The sequence below is a fragment of the Ruditapes philippinarum genome, unplaced genomic scaffold, assembly GCF_026571515.1.
Source record: "Ruditapes philippinarum isolate M1 unplaced genomic scaffold, ASM2657151v2 ctg2204_1_1_1_1, whole genome shotgun sequence".
Lineage (NCBI taxonomy): Eukaryota > Metazoa > Mollusca > Bivalvia > Venerida > Veneridae > Ruditapes > Ruditapes philippinarum.
This window is the reverse complement of record NW_026860548.1, coordinates 200,896-218,143: the sequence shown is the minus strand read 5'-3', so window position 1 is coordinate 218,143 and position 17,248 is coordinate 200,896. Positions and strand designations below refer to the sequence as shown.

The window sequence follows — 17,248 nt, the reverse complement described above, 5'->3', positions numbered from 1 at the left end:
TGTCATCGCGTTTTTACCATCGTACCATCGCGTTATCGCGATTTCACCATCGTGCCTTCGCGTTTTCGCCATCGTGTTTTCATCATCGTACCATCGCATTTTCGTCATCGTACCATCGCGCTTTCACCATCGTACCATCGCGTTTTCACCATCGTACCATCGCGATTTCACCATCGTGCCATCGCGTTTTCACCATCGTGTTTTCATCATCGTACCATCGCGTTTTCCTCATCGTACCATCGCGTTTCACTATCGTACCATCGCATTTTCACCATCTTACCATCGCCGTTTCATCATCGTACCATCGCGTTTTCCTCCTCGTGCCATCGCGCTTTCACTATCGTACTATCGCGTTTTCACCATCGTGTCATTGCGATTTCACCAATGTACCATCGCGTTTTCATCATCGTACCATCGCGTTTTCATTATCGTACCATCGTGTTTTCACTATCGTAACATCGTGCATCCCGAAATAAAAAAAAACAACACTAGGGTGCAAACGGAACACCGTACAAATAAGCCGTGCGCATATGCCCAAAATATGACCCGTTTACATATCGTACTCTACCCTTACTGCCGACACTGCTGTATGGGGAAGTAACATGGCATTTAAGTATTTTACGCATAAATGTCAAAATTCACGTACAGAAACTTAGGCAAGACTGCCGCAAGAGGTTAAAAATACGCACAGAAAATCGGAAACTTAATTATGTATAATTCAAAAATCATTCTTTGGAGCAATTTTTCAAACAAAAATCACTTAAAGTGCATTGAAATTGATTAAATGCAAGAAAATCCTCCCAATACACAATGAAGTTAACAGATACCCCACTGGGAATAATTGCCGTAAGTTACAAATTTGAATTTTTTTATTTACGATGCCTGTAAGAATAGCCGATGAAAAACAATCTTAAAATAATAAAAATATATTAATTTTAATATAATTGCAATCAGCAACAACTGGAATTATATAGTTTTCATAATAAACTTAATTATAATGCTTGCCATAATATAAGTTTTAGCCTACTACCACAATTTAGTATAAATAGTCTACATCTCTGGTTACTAGATTCCATATCTTTTTTTTTTAAATCTTTTTTTACAGCGGTCCAATTCTTCATTTATATGCGTGTGCCTCGGTGTGCCTAAACATAACTACGGCGCTGGTTAGATAGTGTCCAACGCGCCGAGCGCCTGTGGTACACAAAGTACTTTGATTCAATAATATTTTCAATATTAAAGGTTATAAGATCTAAAAAAAAAATTAAAAAAATTAGTGGATGGCATTGGCGGTTCATGGGTTTCGAACCCACACACATAAAGTGTCATAACCAAAAGGTCGTGAGAACGAAGTAACCAACCAATAAAGCCACTTGGCAAATTTGCTACCAAATAACCTATATAAACATGATATACGTTGTTGTGCAATACTTACCACGGGAGGTAGATATGGTTTTCATTGAGGAAACAGGCCTTCACGAGTTATGCCTCACACTCTTACTGATTTTCCGATTGATTTACATTATAAGAACAAGTTTAAAATTAATATTCATTCATGAATATCGTCCTTTTATGTGACCAGTTATATATGAGGTATATAGTGCTAATAAATTTGTTTATTTTCTCACTCATTAAAATTGTACAATTAATAACACACTTAATTATTAGAGAAATATCAAATTAATGTAGTAGTATGTAGTAATGTTTTACCAGTGTAACGAAGTGATTCATTAATTAATATACTTTTACTTAATTAATTAAAGTGTATACAGTTATATATCTACTACAAAAATCATAATTTTGATTTTGAAAAGAATACATACAAAATATTTGCATGAAAGACATAATTATGAATTAATTGATATTCCTTATGAATTGGAGAAGTAATATATATAATATAATATAGTTATTTTGTTGTCGTTCTTACAACACTGTCGGGTACGTGAAACGGTGCAGATTTTCCATGATACGGTGCTTCGGTCCAATATTGAGGAAGGTAAACAACTAAAAGGTAAGTGTCATTTTATTTTCAATGTATTTAGACAAATCCGTTTTATATTGTAAAAGAAGAATATTTGCTTGTAACGTAAAAATAAATTCACTATAAGATCAATAAGTTCACAATGTATGTAACATATGATATGAATGATATGGCCGAGCGAAGTGGTAAATTTTTGAGTCAATCTCCTTACAAGAGACACTTATATTGAAACAAATACTCTTGTTTATTACAGTAAACGTATAAAATCATCTGTGCAATTTAAACATTTATTCTGTCAATTTGTTTTGTCCAAATTTGTCTATTTTCTGTATCGTCTTGACAACGGGGCAGACACTTCGCAACGGCGCCGACTTTCCAACCCTAGAAACTGATACCGCGAACAGCATGGATCCTGATCAGACTGCGCGGACGGGCAGGCTGGTCTGGATCTATGCTGGTCGCAAACGCACTATGTTGGTTTTGTCATGGGGCGGCTCAATTATGTTTGAGTGAGAATAGTTTTAAGGATAAATTTATTAACGCCGTGCGCAAGGTTTTAAATGTTGATTTACTGTTTTATCAATTCAGCTGAAGGACGAATTTAACCCTATAAATAAGTTTACACTGATTTTGTGCTAGAGAAGAAGATGACCCCCTCTTTGAAAAGTTCAGAACATAAAGCGTGTTTTTCAAATTTGTTAAATTGGATTTTTGTTTACAGGTTTAGACTTACATAATACCATGTGTGTGGCCCGTCAACTGACAGGTTTCTGATCGTTCGCATGGCTGCCAAATCTTGGACCAACATGAATCCAAACAGCTCTTGGATGGTTCTGGGTTGCAGCTGACGAGCTGAAATTCTAACCTGCAGCTCATTCCACAAGTGTTCTATTGGATTTAAGTCAGGTGGACGAGCTGGCCAGTCCATGGCTCTCTAGGTAGTCCTGGTGCACCCTTGGCCAGTCCATGACTCTCTAGGTAGTCTTGGAGCAACCTGGTCCTACAGAGATGGGTCAGTTATGGTGTAAGGTAAGGTGGTATCAGCTGGGATGGACGAACCTACCTGGTTGTGCTAAATAGAGGCACATTGTCAGATCAGCGATGCATAGACGATATCTTAGACGACCAGGTTAGGTTGTATGATGGAGCAGTCGGCGATCAGTTCATTTTCATGGACGAAACCTACTAATGTTTAATGTTATCAAAGTGATACTGTGTATTTTCAATTAGGTTGTGGCAATGTTAGAACAAAAACTTGATATCAGAAATAGAATACTATAAATAGTAAATGTGTAAAATTTTCTGCCATTTGAAGTGTATGTTTGTGTATTGGTCGTATAAAAACAGGTATTTAATGTTATTGATCTTTGAACCCACCCGAGCACAACGTCGTTTCCCATAAACTCTCTTAAATATTACAAATGGACTTGTTCGTTCCTTTAAATATGTTCAACACAGTAACCCAAAACTTCAAAATACCGGTAAGAACAGGAAACATATAAGGGCATTAATCAGACGGATACATGGCTAAAGTTTTCCACAGAAGTCTTAAAATTACAGTCCTTTTTATTTCTAAAGTATTTGGCATTGTCATTTTGTATATTATATGTGTGTAAAGCGATATTGAAATAATTAAGGTCATGAAAGTCTTCCGAAAAATTCCAAAATTTTGGTACCTATACAGTAAACACATTAAATACACATTTCTACGAAAGACCAGTAGGGCCATTTCAACTTCATGAATTCCCGATTTCATCTTCATTAATTCACAATCTAAACCTCGTGAATTCCCGTTTTCAACAACCGGAATTCACGAATTTACGACTTCAACTTAACGAATTCACGATTTCAACTTCATGAATTCACGATTTCAGCTTCGCGAATTTGCGATTTCAACTGCATGAATTGGCGATTTCAACGTCACGAATTCAACTTGGTGAATTCACGATTTCAATTTCACGAATTCACGATTTCAACTTCATGAATTCGTGATTTCATCTTCATGAATTCACTATTTCAACTTCATGAATTCACGATTTCAACTTCACGAATACAACTTCGTGAATTCACGAATTCAACTTCATGAATTCACTATTTCAACTTCACTAATTCACGATTTCTACTTCACGAATTCACGATTTCAACGTCATGAATTAATTGAGTTCGTTTAACTATAGTTCCTTGTTTACATGTGAAGTAGATAGATAGAATCGTTAATTCGCGTAGATGAAATCGAGAATTCATGAAGCTGTAATCGGGAATTCATGAAGTTGAAATGTCCTCACCGGTCTTTCGTACATTTCGATTTCAAATTCATTCTACTACAAATTTACACGCTTTAAATGTAATAGTCGGAAAAATAAATGTGCTTACGGAATGAAGTTGGTAAAATTAAAATTCAAATCAAGTCATCATTGAAGAAGTTTATTGGAAACAAAATAGTAAGTTGAACAGCAATTGACTAACAATTCATAAAAAAAAATCCTCATTTAACGTTTACATGTGTTGATTCCCAAATATCAGATATACCTAGGTTGTTATGCATATAAATCGTAAGTCACGGAGTGAACACCACATCCAGATGATATATTTTCACGATAGTGATTGCCCTATCTGTTTGACACGGAAATAGTGTGAGGCGTGCTAGAATAATTATTAAAAATATACAAATGAAGTGAGCTTCCATTTTATTACATGCTTTTCAGTGGAGAAGTGAAATCAATCACAGTGTGATATTAAAAGATATTATTTTATGTTTAGTAAAAGAAAGAAATAGCTTAGATTACCATGGATCATGTCAATGTAAATGAAAAACTTATAACCTGATTGTAAGCTATTCATGAGCATATTTCTGTTTTCGAATTATTTACCTACGAATTTGTAAAATTTGATTATTTCAAGAGCAGCTTATTCAGAACCAAGATTAGCAAAGCCTTCTTTTTCTGTCGAAATTCGATTCGAGTGATTCAGCAAAATTTCAAGAATTGGTAAAACTATATCTGCCATTTATGACCAATTTGTAAAGAAAGTTTACTTAAACTGTTCAAATCGAGCATGAATGTAAAATAAAATTCCATGAAATTTTGGAAATTTTAGATGGTGAACAAGGAAAAACATATATCGGTGTGTATAAGACTTACAAGTTATCTGCCGGTGCAATGGCCAAACATAAAAAAAATCAAGTTCAAGGACAGATTGCTAACTCGAAATTTATGTCGGTTAAATATAGTCCTTTGTTTACATGTACTTTGTTTATGAAAATGTGAAGAAAATATTATTTATAAAAGTATCTAACTAAATACTCGTGACCCTGTACAATATCTTTATACAGGTACATAGATGCTCATCAACTGTAAGAAAGTCAATTTGAAAATCAAATATTGTAACAAATAACAAACATACAATGCATTTAAATTATAAAATATAAAAAGGTACATAAAAAGAAGGATGATTGTTCAGTATAAAAGAACACATATAATCTTTATATCACATGTTGCCAAATGAACAACAGAGAGAAAACCAAATACACCGTAGCTCTAAATATAGCCTCATCTTATACAATTTTGGTATCTTTATAACACTTATTGATAAATACATGAGTACGAATATACATGTAATGAATTGTACAAAAGAAAATCAAACTTTATGCATTCAACATATATGTACATTAATATATATTTGGTTAAATGCGCGTGCTTACGTTAAATAAACATAGTAGACCGAAAGTTACATAAACCAAATACATTTTAATTTTGCATGATATAGAGGATATTTGTTTGTTTGTGTGTAAGATGAAATTTTATTTCATCGAGTGGGCTTTAAAAACAGTATTACTGAGAATACTGTTTTTAAAGTTCACGAGGTGAAATAAAATTACATCTTACAAAACAAACAAACAAATTTTCAATTTATTTATGCTTTAAAACAAGTTAAAACGAAATTTCCATAATATTAACGTTAATATACTTACTGCGAATTTATATTAAACCTGGTTTTGTTAAATGTAAGCGGCAGCCATTTTTTAAAGTTGTGTATTTCACGGGAGGAAAATAATTGTGTTTGATTCAGAGGGATATCATTTGGATTTGTTAGTCAAACACCTTTTTAAAAGAAAGAAAACTTATTTGAGGATTGTAACAGACAGAAAATAAGTGTTGACAGATGTGAAAACATTTAAAAATGAACTTGGAAAATGGAAAATTTGGAAGCTGGCTCAGGAACGCTGGGTTGTTTACTTATTCTTCGAGCTGATGGCTGTCATTGCTTTTCAATTTTTCATAAAGCATACGGCAGTTATTGCTCGTAGGATACTTTAACATGCCCAAATGTCAACAAGAGCAGTTTTGCATGTGGAAGGAATGTGTTTTTCAGACTGTAAAAATAAAAAAAAATTAGAGACGAAATTTGGTGATTTGAATTTGAATGAATAGAAGTAAGTTTTCTTCTTTTTATTACTTTTGACATTTAAGTTATTATCAATTTCAGCTTTGCTTCTTCTTTAAACAGCCTGACATTGTCAGAATTGTCAGCAAAAATAAAATTGAGGTACCACATAAAAAGTAGTTTCGTCATTGAAAAGTGTGAAATTATATTTTGATAATTTTTACTGTGAAATTATCAAATATAATTTTCACGGATAAATCAGTAATCCACTGAAATGCATAAAATAAAACAGAATCATTTTACGCAAAACACTGTTGCGGACATCTACCGGAGTTGCTAATTCATGTACTTTCAAAGGTAGATAACTTTTATAGGAGTAAGACAAACCTTATCTTTACCATTCTTTTTATTTTCACTTTAACATTGGTCAAAATATTTATGTTCACAGAATTCCGTTAAAGTTTTTCGTGTTCCCTTTATAAGTACGGACACTGGAAATTCTGAAAAAGGGCATTTTTTAAAGGAAAGAAAAGACAATTTCAAGTTAAAGGGCAAATAACTCGCAAACGAGGTCGGGGACTCCCAATTTCTTTTCTGTCATCGTATTCTAAGTTTTATGAAAAGTTAAATTAAATTCTGTAATTTTCAATCTGCTTTACATGTACATGTATTTGTAACCTTATCGAACGCTTTTATTTACATGTCAGCTGAAATATTATTTCATAAGAGAGCATTAAAGATGTGTTTTCTAAAATTCATATGCTACTGGTACATGCATATTAATCATATGATAAAGAGTATAATTATTATTCTAACATTGAAATATAGGGGATCTTATCTAAGAAAGTTGAATTTTGCAGACACTTTGTTGTTTGTGCCATGTTCTTTTGCAGTAACATGAAGCTCTGTATCTCCAAACATCATCACTACATCTATCATTTGTTTGTCCTCTTTTGCTCTACCTATCAGTGCGATCGATATCTCCCCAATCCGGTAACAACCATCATCCGAGATATACATCGGATTTGGTGATTCTGATCTATATACTTCTACTGTTGCAGTTGACGTTCCGATGAAAGGTGCGCTAAATGTGTACTCAGCTTTCGTTTTATGTGGGACAACAGTTGTGCCAGCTTTGATGAAAACCTTAAACACATCTTCACATTTGTATACGCCATCACGTAACACTTTCTTGGATTCTGGATGCACACGATCATTAAATGGCACGGCTGTGCTGACACCTAATATATAGGATAACAGTGATAAATGCATCATTAAATAAATACAAATGTAAAAAGTCTGAAAACCGGACCCTCTAAATACCGGACAATTTTAAAACTCAAAAGTTCATTGATTAATATCCTCTATATACCGGAACCTCTGAATTCCGAATTCCGATTTCAAATGGCTTATAAAGCTTAACATGCAGGAAAAATCCTCCGAAAACAGGACGGTAATTTACGTCAACTTTCTGTAATTAAATCATAATCCCAACAGGTGACATGGCATTACCAGTTAATGATCACTGCTTATAATCTATGCAGGTTTGAAAAACAGGGTGTGTTAATTTCACATAGGCAATTATATTACAGCCTTGATATCGTTATTGTGTTTTTCACTGTAAAGGTATTTTCAAAGAGGTGTGTAGGACTGAAAGCCACCCGGACAATTTTGTCCGGGATGGCTTTTGTCCGTTTCCCGTGGTAGAGAATTTAAAAAAAAATGTAAAACGAAAATAGCTCTTTTTATTCTTGTTTCATAAATAAATTGATCTAAGAGTATCTTTATTTGGAAGTGATTTTTACTTTAGGTAAGAATAATTTCATCAATTGTAGCCAATAAGAAAGTTCTGTTTCAGATAAGGTGTTGTTATAATTTCTAATTTTCTGAATTCTGCTTATAAAAAATAATTATTGGTAAATAAAAATTACTCCTGACATTAATTGCAAAAGAAATTATAAGATATGAATAAGATAAAAGGATTATCAGTAAATACGCACTAAAAGAAAGTCAATGTACAAACACATCACACATCAAAATATTCATTAAGTGTATCTAAACCTCTGAAACCCAGAATCCTCTTAATACGGAACAAGTCCGAGCACGGTCCGGTATTCAGAGTTTGTACATCATTATTGGAAACAATATTCACATGTTAAGAAGAAATTATATGTCTTTTCCGACTTGATTTTCTTTAGTTTGATAACATCTGAAATCAATTTTATCATTCAGGGTAAATATTAAAACTCAATTTAACTAATCTATCACTGATCAATAGAAATGAACGGCTCAATAAAAAGTGAATGGAAAATGATTTAATGAATGACGTTTGATTTTATTAATTGTTACTATACATTTAGATCTACATATTTTCTATGTATTTTGATTTTGTAACTTATCATTCTGTTTTTTCCAATAGAATTTGAACTTAAAACATATGACTGCATGAAGTTGTTAAAATATTAAAACATACCGTAAGTAAAGGGAAGCTGTCGTGAACTAATAGAATCTGTATTATGTCCATACATAACTGCACCTGAAAACAAGGTATACGCTTACAACACAACATCACATAAAAGTAAAACATTTAAAAAACATTTCCTACAGTATAGTGCAAAAAACGGTTTGAGTTTAAAAGATTTTTAAGCCTTTAAAGAAAGCATCTTAGGCTTTGGATATTTTTTTTAATTTAATATTGACTGTTTCAAGTGGAATGTGGTCAAAAGAGTTCAACACTCAAATGTTTAAGTATACAAACGATGATATTGAACTTTTTGATATTTTGAATAATAACGATCAAGAGACAAATAATCAATTCAATTCAACTATCATCTTCCTCTTCTTGAAATATTATATACATGTACAATGTATTTTTTGAGGCGTAATTTAGTCGAATCAAATACATGTATATACGTACCCTTTACAACGGCTAATCCCGGTTGCTCTGGAACAATTATATTCTTTGTAGGAAAGGCATGTTTTACAGCATCCCTCATTATTTCACTCTCTGAAAATCCTCCAACCATCATTATATTTTTAACATTTCGAAGTTCGGGTTTTCGAAGCATATTTTCAACATGATTCACTAAACTGTCCTTCGGACTTTTAAACATTTGCAAGAATATCTCGTTTTCAATATGGAGCCTGTCTCTTTTCTTTCTTACAGAGCGAGCAAACTTTGTCCTCGGTAAAGTTGATGCGAAACTCACGGTTGTTTTCTCTTCAAAGAATTCGTATATTGCTATTGGCAACTTAAGATTTACTGTATCATCGCCCTCCTTGCACGTTCTTTTCTTTAACTCGATGGTTCTCTGTAGATCAAGATCATCTGTTTTACATTCATCCCTGAATTCTCCCATAACGTCTTTACCAAACAGATCGTCTAAGAATTTATCTATCCCTTTGTCAACAACTGTACCACCCCAGGGTCCACCACTCGGGGAGTGCAGCTCCTTTAGGGTACCATCTCTTTGTACTTCATGGACAGTTATGTCAACTGTTCCGCCTAAAAAGTATATTCAGTGTCAAAGATATAGTATATAAGCATACATATAAAAAATAGATTCATTATTTCAACAATCAACATATGTTTAATTTGTAACAATCAATATAAACGCATGTTCATAAATACAGTAGATAAATAACAATTTACAGTTTATCATTCAGTGTATGTTTTATAACTCATTCAGTTACAGGTAAACATTTGTAAAAAAACGATTGTTGTTAGAATCAAGTATGTAGTCACTAATAAGACTCCAACAAATCTTTGGTCACTTTGAATACTTGTGACTTTAATGACCTATGAAAGAAAATTAACCTCCTAGATCTAGCACCATGAACTGAGAACCCGGATCGAAAGTCTGTAGTTTTGCTTCCTGTTTTTGTTCTTTTGCCCTTGAAACAACCAATTCTTTACAATATATGGCGGCTGCTTCTGGTTCCAAAGCCAATGTCAGTTGATCTTCTGGAATTCCAGCCTGAATTTATAGATTGATAAGTTTGTTCATGTCTGGATTACGGATGTGTATGGACAAATGAAAAAACAAAACAAAAAAACACCAAAAAAAAAAACAAAAAAAACAAAAAAACAACGACAACAAAGAAACAACAACAACGCAACATACGATATACTGGTTTCTTCATTAAGATATATTTTGAGGCGAAAGCTAGGTGAATAGATGTGCATTGATTTCTTAGGCGGACAGATAAACTCAGTCACAGTTATATGGTTGTCAGAGAACAGTTAACACACCTTTGCTGCTGCTTCTTTCATAAATTGTTTAGCGCCATCATGCCATATTGCAGGTACTGTAAGAACCCAATGTATGTCAGTGTCGCGTAACTCTCCAATTCTGTCTCGCAATCTTTTCATAAGATGGTCCTTTAAGTATTTAATAGCTTCTGAAAAAACATCTAAGGCTGGCATTCGATTTCCCTGGTCATCTGAAAGCATCATGTTCCGCCGAAGATTCTGTTGACAGACAAAGCATTTGTACAAAGTATTATTTTCAAGATTTCATCTAAATTAATTCTTACCAATATTAAATCTATAAATACTTTTGTTTTAGTCAATAATCACTATAACTTCTTTATGATATCAAGTAACAACATTCTTATTGTTATTTACAATTTTTACAAACCCCTCACCACTCTTTCGTGTAATTTCATTTTGAAACGCCTAAAATACTTCCAGCCAATATGTTTATCCTCTTCAGAGAGTTTTGCATACTTTGTCTCAGCCTAGAATATACACAAAAATCTATTTGAAAATCATTAAAAGCTGGAAAAAAACAAGAATTTGACAATCCTATTCAAGATAACCATGTTACAGAAGGAATAAGAATGTTTTACACACAACATTTCAATGTACCAAAAATAAAATAGTAATACTCACATCATATCCAAACGAATGGAAGTGTCCTCTATTGTCAAATAAAACAACAGTGGGTGCCTTTAACGTAATCAGACCAGAACCGTCAGTCCAGTCCTGGTTAGCATATATCTGAAAAAATTAATGGCTACATACTTCAGTGATGTTCTATGTATGTAAGTTCAAAATAACAATATTATGAGTAATTTAAACACATATGATATACAGAAACTTAAAATCGAAAATACTTTCTTAAAAGAATTACTACTGTCATGGAGTAAAATAAATTTTAATAAAAATCCACAAAATCTATTAGACCAAATAATATGGCAGAATTCACACATAAAAATAATGGATCTTTAATTCTTTTTCCAAAATGGAAATGTCGAAATATCGATAAAATAAAGGATATTTTTAACACTGAAACAAAATAATTTAAAACCTTCGACCAGCTGAAACTTACTTTTGACATTCCTGATACAGAAATATTGAACTTTTATAAATTAATTTCATCAATACCCAAAGAATGGAAACGTAAACTACAACAAATTAATCAAACTTCAACGCCTAAAGAAATAAGCACTTTTGATTTCATAGAAAATACAAACACGTCCAGTATTAGTAACAAGTTAACACAGATTCAAAAGCAAATAAGACTCTGTAAAAATAAAAAAACAAAATCGCAAATAAAATGGGAAGAACGATTTCCTCAAAAAGAATTTCAATGGCAAAATATTTACGAAAACGTTTTTGTTTATTGCAAAGATAATATTTTACAAAACTTTCAATATAATTTTTTACATAGGAATATTGCAACAAACAAATTTCTCCTTCAATGTAAATTAACCGAATCTAGTCTCTGTGATTTTTGCTGTATGGATGTTGAAAGTATAGAACACCTATTTTGGGACTGCCAAACAGTACAAATATTCTGGAATAATTTATTCAAATGGCTTAATGAAATAGCAATAAATGTTACGTATGACAATCTTTCTTTCATGCTAAAGATAAGAAAACATCGTATATTTTTCTCTTTTCAAAATATTACATTTATACCAGTAAATTAAAAAAACAAACTCCAGATATAAGTATCTTCAAAAGAAAATTTTTAAACAGATTAAAAATTGAAAGATTTGTTGCGTTACAAAATGATACATTAGAAGAATTTGAAAATTGCTGGATAAATGTAATTGAATTGTTTGATTTCTAAATAGTACATGCAGAAAAAATGCTACTAAAGCAGTTAATTTACTTTTTACTTTTTACTTACTTTTCAACCTTTTGCCCTTTTCTTGTCTAATTGTGTAAATGAATGAACCTCTTAACTTTTTAAAATATCTTAAATATTCTAACTAAAAACATAACAAAATAAATTTATTTTTAATTATCTACATATCAATAATAATGCTAAAGTTATCATGGTTTGTATTCTTGTATTGTATTATTCTTTCTTAAATAAACGGGCCTTAAACGTGGTTCCAAAAAACAACAACAAAAAACCAAACAATATTATGATATGACAATTAAAAAATAGTGAAGGAAACGTTTATAAATCTCGAGCTTCCGTATTACTTTATTTCACACACACATATCTCCTCAATGCATTCATACAGACCTTGACAAAGTGTTCATTGATGTCATTTTCCAATAGAATTCTCGATTGACTCTTACTAAGTTAATTATTGATTTTTATTTTTCGAACGATATAGGTCGACTTGTTTATATATTTACTGCAATTTTTGTAAACTGTTGAAAATTATTTATTTGATATTTTATTTCATCATACTAACTGACTTTGGTTCATGTAAACAACTTCCCGTTATCTAATCTGAATATGTCATATTCTAACATGTTTGAATTTAAAAGATCGACATTGAACACAAATTAAAACAAAACAAAACAAAAAACAACAACAACAAAAACAGATAAAATTATATTTTTTTTTCAAACTATACTTGTGTTTTAAAAGATATATTAATTAATAGTGAGAGTGATATAGATAATTTTGTGTATTTTTATAGTAATGTTGGTATCCTAAAAGTCACAATAGTTAACGGGGACTATTTTTAACAAAGAATACTCTATTGAATGCGATTTCGCGAATATTGTGTAAAAAACATTACATTTATAATTTTGATATCTATTTGAAAAACAACCTAAATTATATTAACATATAGTTACTCTTACGAAAATGATACTCTTCTTGATATTGAAATTACGAAACATTAAAATGGTGAACTTGAAAAATACTGGGGATTGTAAAAGACAGAATGAAAAACATACCAAAGTATAAACCAATATTAGCGTTTAAACGACCTTAGATATTAAATTTTGGTTAACAAATTCTCATCTCTAAATGCTGTCGATCTCGGTGATACACTTTTTCAAGTACTTCTATCTTATCAAATCCAATTGAAATAACGTTATCTTTAAATGATGTTATTTATCTTATAATTTATATAAAAAATGTCAAAAAACGGAAGCCAATTGAGATCGTTTTGATTTCAACATACCAAACCCAACAAAAACAAAAATACAGTGTTTAGATGAGCAGTCATGAATTTGATATTAGAAACTATCCAAACTTAAACCGGTATACTAATGTTTCATAACATTTTAATTCCCTTGTATTAATAATTTTTACATCAATGCAAAAAAAAAAACAAAAAAAAAAAAAAAAAAAAAAAAAAAAAAAAAACAATTGGCAACGTTAACTTAATGAAACTTGTTGGATGTTTTTGTTTGGCACATTATCCCCCAATGTCATGAATTCAAAAGTACTTTATAAATATGCTTTCACTTGGTATTTTTGTATATTTAGTGTTTACTTGATATTATATATATTTAACAACATTGTACCTATTTGTTTTTTCAACTCATGTCGTATCTTTATAGATCCTTTTTTTACAATCCAAGTTGTGAAACATGGTTTGATGGCGTTTAGGTCGCCACAATTTATATGCTTTCTAAAGACGTTCTTAACGTTATTTCCCTTGATTATATGTTTGTAATAAAGAAGACTGTATAGTCGAAACATGTATACAATGATGATATCAAAAATAAATTCTACTGCAGTTGTCTTTATCATTCAACAATAAAAGAGATCTAGAAACAAAATCGAAAGTAAAGAAAACCTTCAATGGATCCTTTTTGTATTCATCTTTCAACGAATGAGCATATCCTGAATATGTTGTTCCAAAATCTATGGCAGCAACAATTAACTTGGTTTTATATCCGCTCATTTTCTATAATTGTTATTCCATTTACATTTTCACGTAACTTATAAGATATCGTTTTCTTTGTAAAACGTCATTCAATTTACTTCCCTGTTTATATATAGACTGATAACATACAAATCTATGTTAAGTTATAAAACATGGTAAACAGATCAATTAAACAGTGGAGTCGTTGGATCAATAGTTTCAACAAGGGTATTTAAGAAATAAATTATTGTAAAATTAGATTATGTTGAACCCTTACAGACTTCATTTTCAATTCTTACATAAGTTGTCAACTCTTAAAAATAGAGTGACTTGATATTGTAAGGTACGTTTTTAATCTAAACAGTTTTAAATAAGGATTCCATTGCAGAGTTAAATATCAGGAGGTTGGCGCCACGAACCTTTCTTGATTTGGTTTAAATATATTTTATTTAGAATATTTGTACATGTGTTAATAACAACATCATAACAATAATTATAGATTTTGGCCGAAAGCAGAAGCTTATAGAAGCCATTATCTAACAATAACAATCTTCAATGTCTGTTGTGGTTGTAATTAACAAGTTACCAAAAAGTGAACACATTTGATAATGCAAGATTGAAAAGGAAAAATATTTATGGTAAACACAAAATTCTAGTAAGTATTGACAAAAATTAAATTAAAAACTACAGAAAACAACTAGAGAAAAAAAACACAAAAAAAAGTCATTAAACAAATAAAGATAAGAACAAACAAATGAATATAAGCAGCATAGCAGTAGCAGTCAGACATTATATAAATCGTTTCGTAGAATCAATATAAAGGTATACAGACTTGAAAAGCTCTGCGTTTTGGTTGTTTGAAAGGGAATTTGAACCATGCAATAGCAGAGTGTGAGTTATGATCAGGGATCTATCCAGCTGTATGATGTTCCTATAGAGGATATCTCGCATATGTTGATGCAAAGGACATTTTAGAAGAAAATAACGTACTGTTTCTGTTTGACCACAAACACATGTGTTTGATTCGGAAATATTTTTTTCGGAAAAGATCATCATTTAAGGAACTACAGCCAAGTCTTAAGCGATTATGCAGGATTTGTGGTTTCAAGGTCCTGTGTAATTATAGTTAGGGGGTTTGTGTGGGTTAGAAAGAAGTCGCTTGCATTGTTGTAAAGTTTCTGATGATTTTGTATTCTGATGGAGCGTGTTACAAGACCGGATACTAGACGGGATAAGAGAGTTTTGATAAAAGGATGTCCGACAATAGATAGGAGGAATATCAGAGGAGTTTCTGAAGGTGTATCTTTCGCTTTGACGTGTTGGGATTAGAGTGTTTAAGTAAGTAGGACATGGATTATTTTGTAAATAAAGACCAGTTTGTGATTGCCACACCGAGTTGATAATGATTCCCATCCTAGGCCGTCGTAAAGGTTTTCAAGGGAACAAAGTTTAGTACCACCTGTGACTATGATGGAAGCCTCGAAGATCAAATATAATGTTTCTAATATATTTCTGTCGAGTGTAAATTTTAGATTTCAGAGAATATTGATCCTTGTCCAAGCTTTGTTTTTAACATATTCTAGATGATTTGACCATGAACAATCGTTTCATAGAACAACTCCTAAATGTTTGTGAGAAGAAGCTTCAGAAATGCCTTGGTTTTGCAAAAGTAGGGGAGGATGTTGTGTTTTGATAGCTTTCCGAGATATAGTCATACATATAGTCTTTGCTGAATTAAACGAAACCAGCCATTCTTTAGCCATTGGTTAATCTTTTGTAAATCATAGTTTAGTACATTTGCTGTTATTTTGGGTGTACAATAAGGGATAAATTGTGTCATCTGCAAAAAGTCTGACGTTGGCGTCGATATCTATTACAATGTCGTTTATAAATATAAGGAAAAGCAGTGGACCGAGAATGGATCCTTGAGGAATACCGGCCCTGACGTAAAGAAGAAAAGATGATGATCCTTGGACAGTGACTCTTTGCTGCCTGTTGTATAAGTAGCTTTGAAACCAAAGAAGTAAATCTCCATGAATTCCAACAGATGACAATTTAGTAATGAGTCCTTTGTGTCATACCCAATATCACAAAATACAATTCTAATTTCCTTTCCATTGTCTATTGCTTCACAGAAAGAATTATAAATGACTGATAGTTGGTTTATAGTTGAGTCGCCTTGGCGAAAACCAGACTGATATTCTGTTAAAATATTGTTGCTAATTAAATGATTACATACGTGTGTGTAAACAGCATTTTCTAAAACTTTGCTTGGGGAACAGAGAAGTGAAATTGGTCTATAAATACTAATGACATTAGTCTCATTCTTTTTGTGAACTGGACATACGTTTGCAACATTCCATTTTGTAGGAAAAGTACCGATAGACAGAGAATAATTAAAAATATCTGACAAAGGAACAGCTAATTTAGACGATATTTCTTTTAAGACGCGATTGACAACCAACTGCTTTCCCCAAGGGTAGTGTTCGTAATACTGGTTCGATATCAGATGGTTCAAAGTGAAGTGATGATAGAGTTGAGGAGAACGAATAAATTGGTGTAATGGGTAGCCAATCAGGTTCGTCAAGAAATGTTTGTTGAGCGAAAAAATGATTGAAGGCGTCAGCCTTTTTTCGTTGTCATATAGAATATTTATGTCATTGAGCAGGGGAGGAATATATCTTATATGACTATTAGGGGAGACAAACATTTAACTGTGGCCCACCATGGTTTATTTGATGCTTTATTAATGAGAGTCTTGGTTAATTTGGCTGTATATTCTGATTTAGCATCTCTAATTAGGGAAACTAT

General features: G+C 31.9%; 1 protein-coding gene across 1 annotated transcript; it reads right to left on the bottom strand.

Moving 5' to 3' along the window:
- Positions 1 to 5,949: 5,949 nt before the first annotated feature.
- Positions 5,950 to 15,158, bottom strand: LOC132760555 (heat shock 70 kDa protein 12A-like). Its single transcript, XM_060752552.1, has 8 exons — positions 14,369 to 15,158; positions 11,259 to 11,366; positions 11,012 to 11,104; positions 10,617 to 10,835; positions 10,182 to 10,341; positions 9,282 to 9,869; positions 8,838 to 8,900; positions 5,950 to 7,605 (listed from the first exon to the last, which is right to left on the bottom strand). The coding sequence occupies exons 1-8, from the start codon at positions 14,474 to 14,476 to the stop codon at positions 7,199 to 7,201; spliced, it is 1,746 nt and encodes a 581-aa protein (XP_060608535.1). The 5' UTR covers positions 14,477 to 15,158; the 3' UTR covers positions 5,950 to 7,198.
- Positions 15,159 to 17,248: the final 2,090 nt, after the last annotated feature.

Bases quoted from the DNA above. Each gene is read 5' to 3' on its own strand.
- LOC132760555 (XM_060752552.1), bottom strand. From the start codon at position 14,476: ATGAGCGGATATAAAACCAAGTTAATTGTTGCTGCCATAGATTTTGGA. The intron at 11,367-14,368 runs GTTTTCTTTACT...TAATTTTTTCAG, and splicing joins ACAAAAAGGATCCATTGAAG to ATATATGCTAACCAGGACTG. The intron at 11,105-11,258 runs GTGAGTATTACT...TGTATATTCTAG, and splicing joins TCCATTCGTTTGGATATGAT to GCTGAGACAAAGTATGCAAA.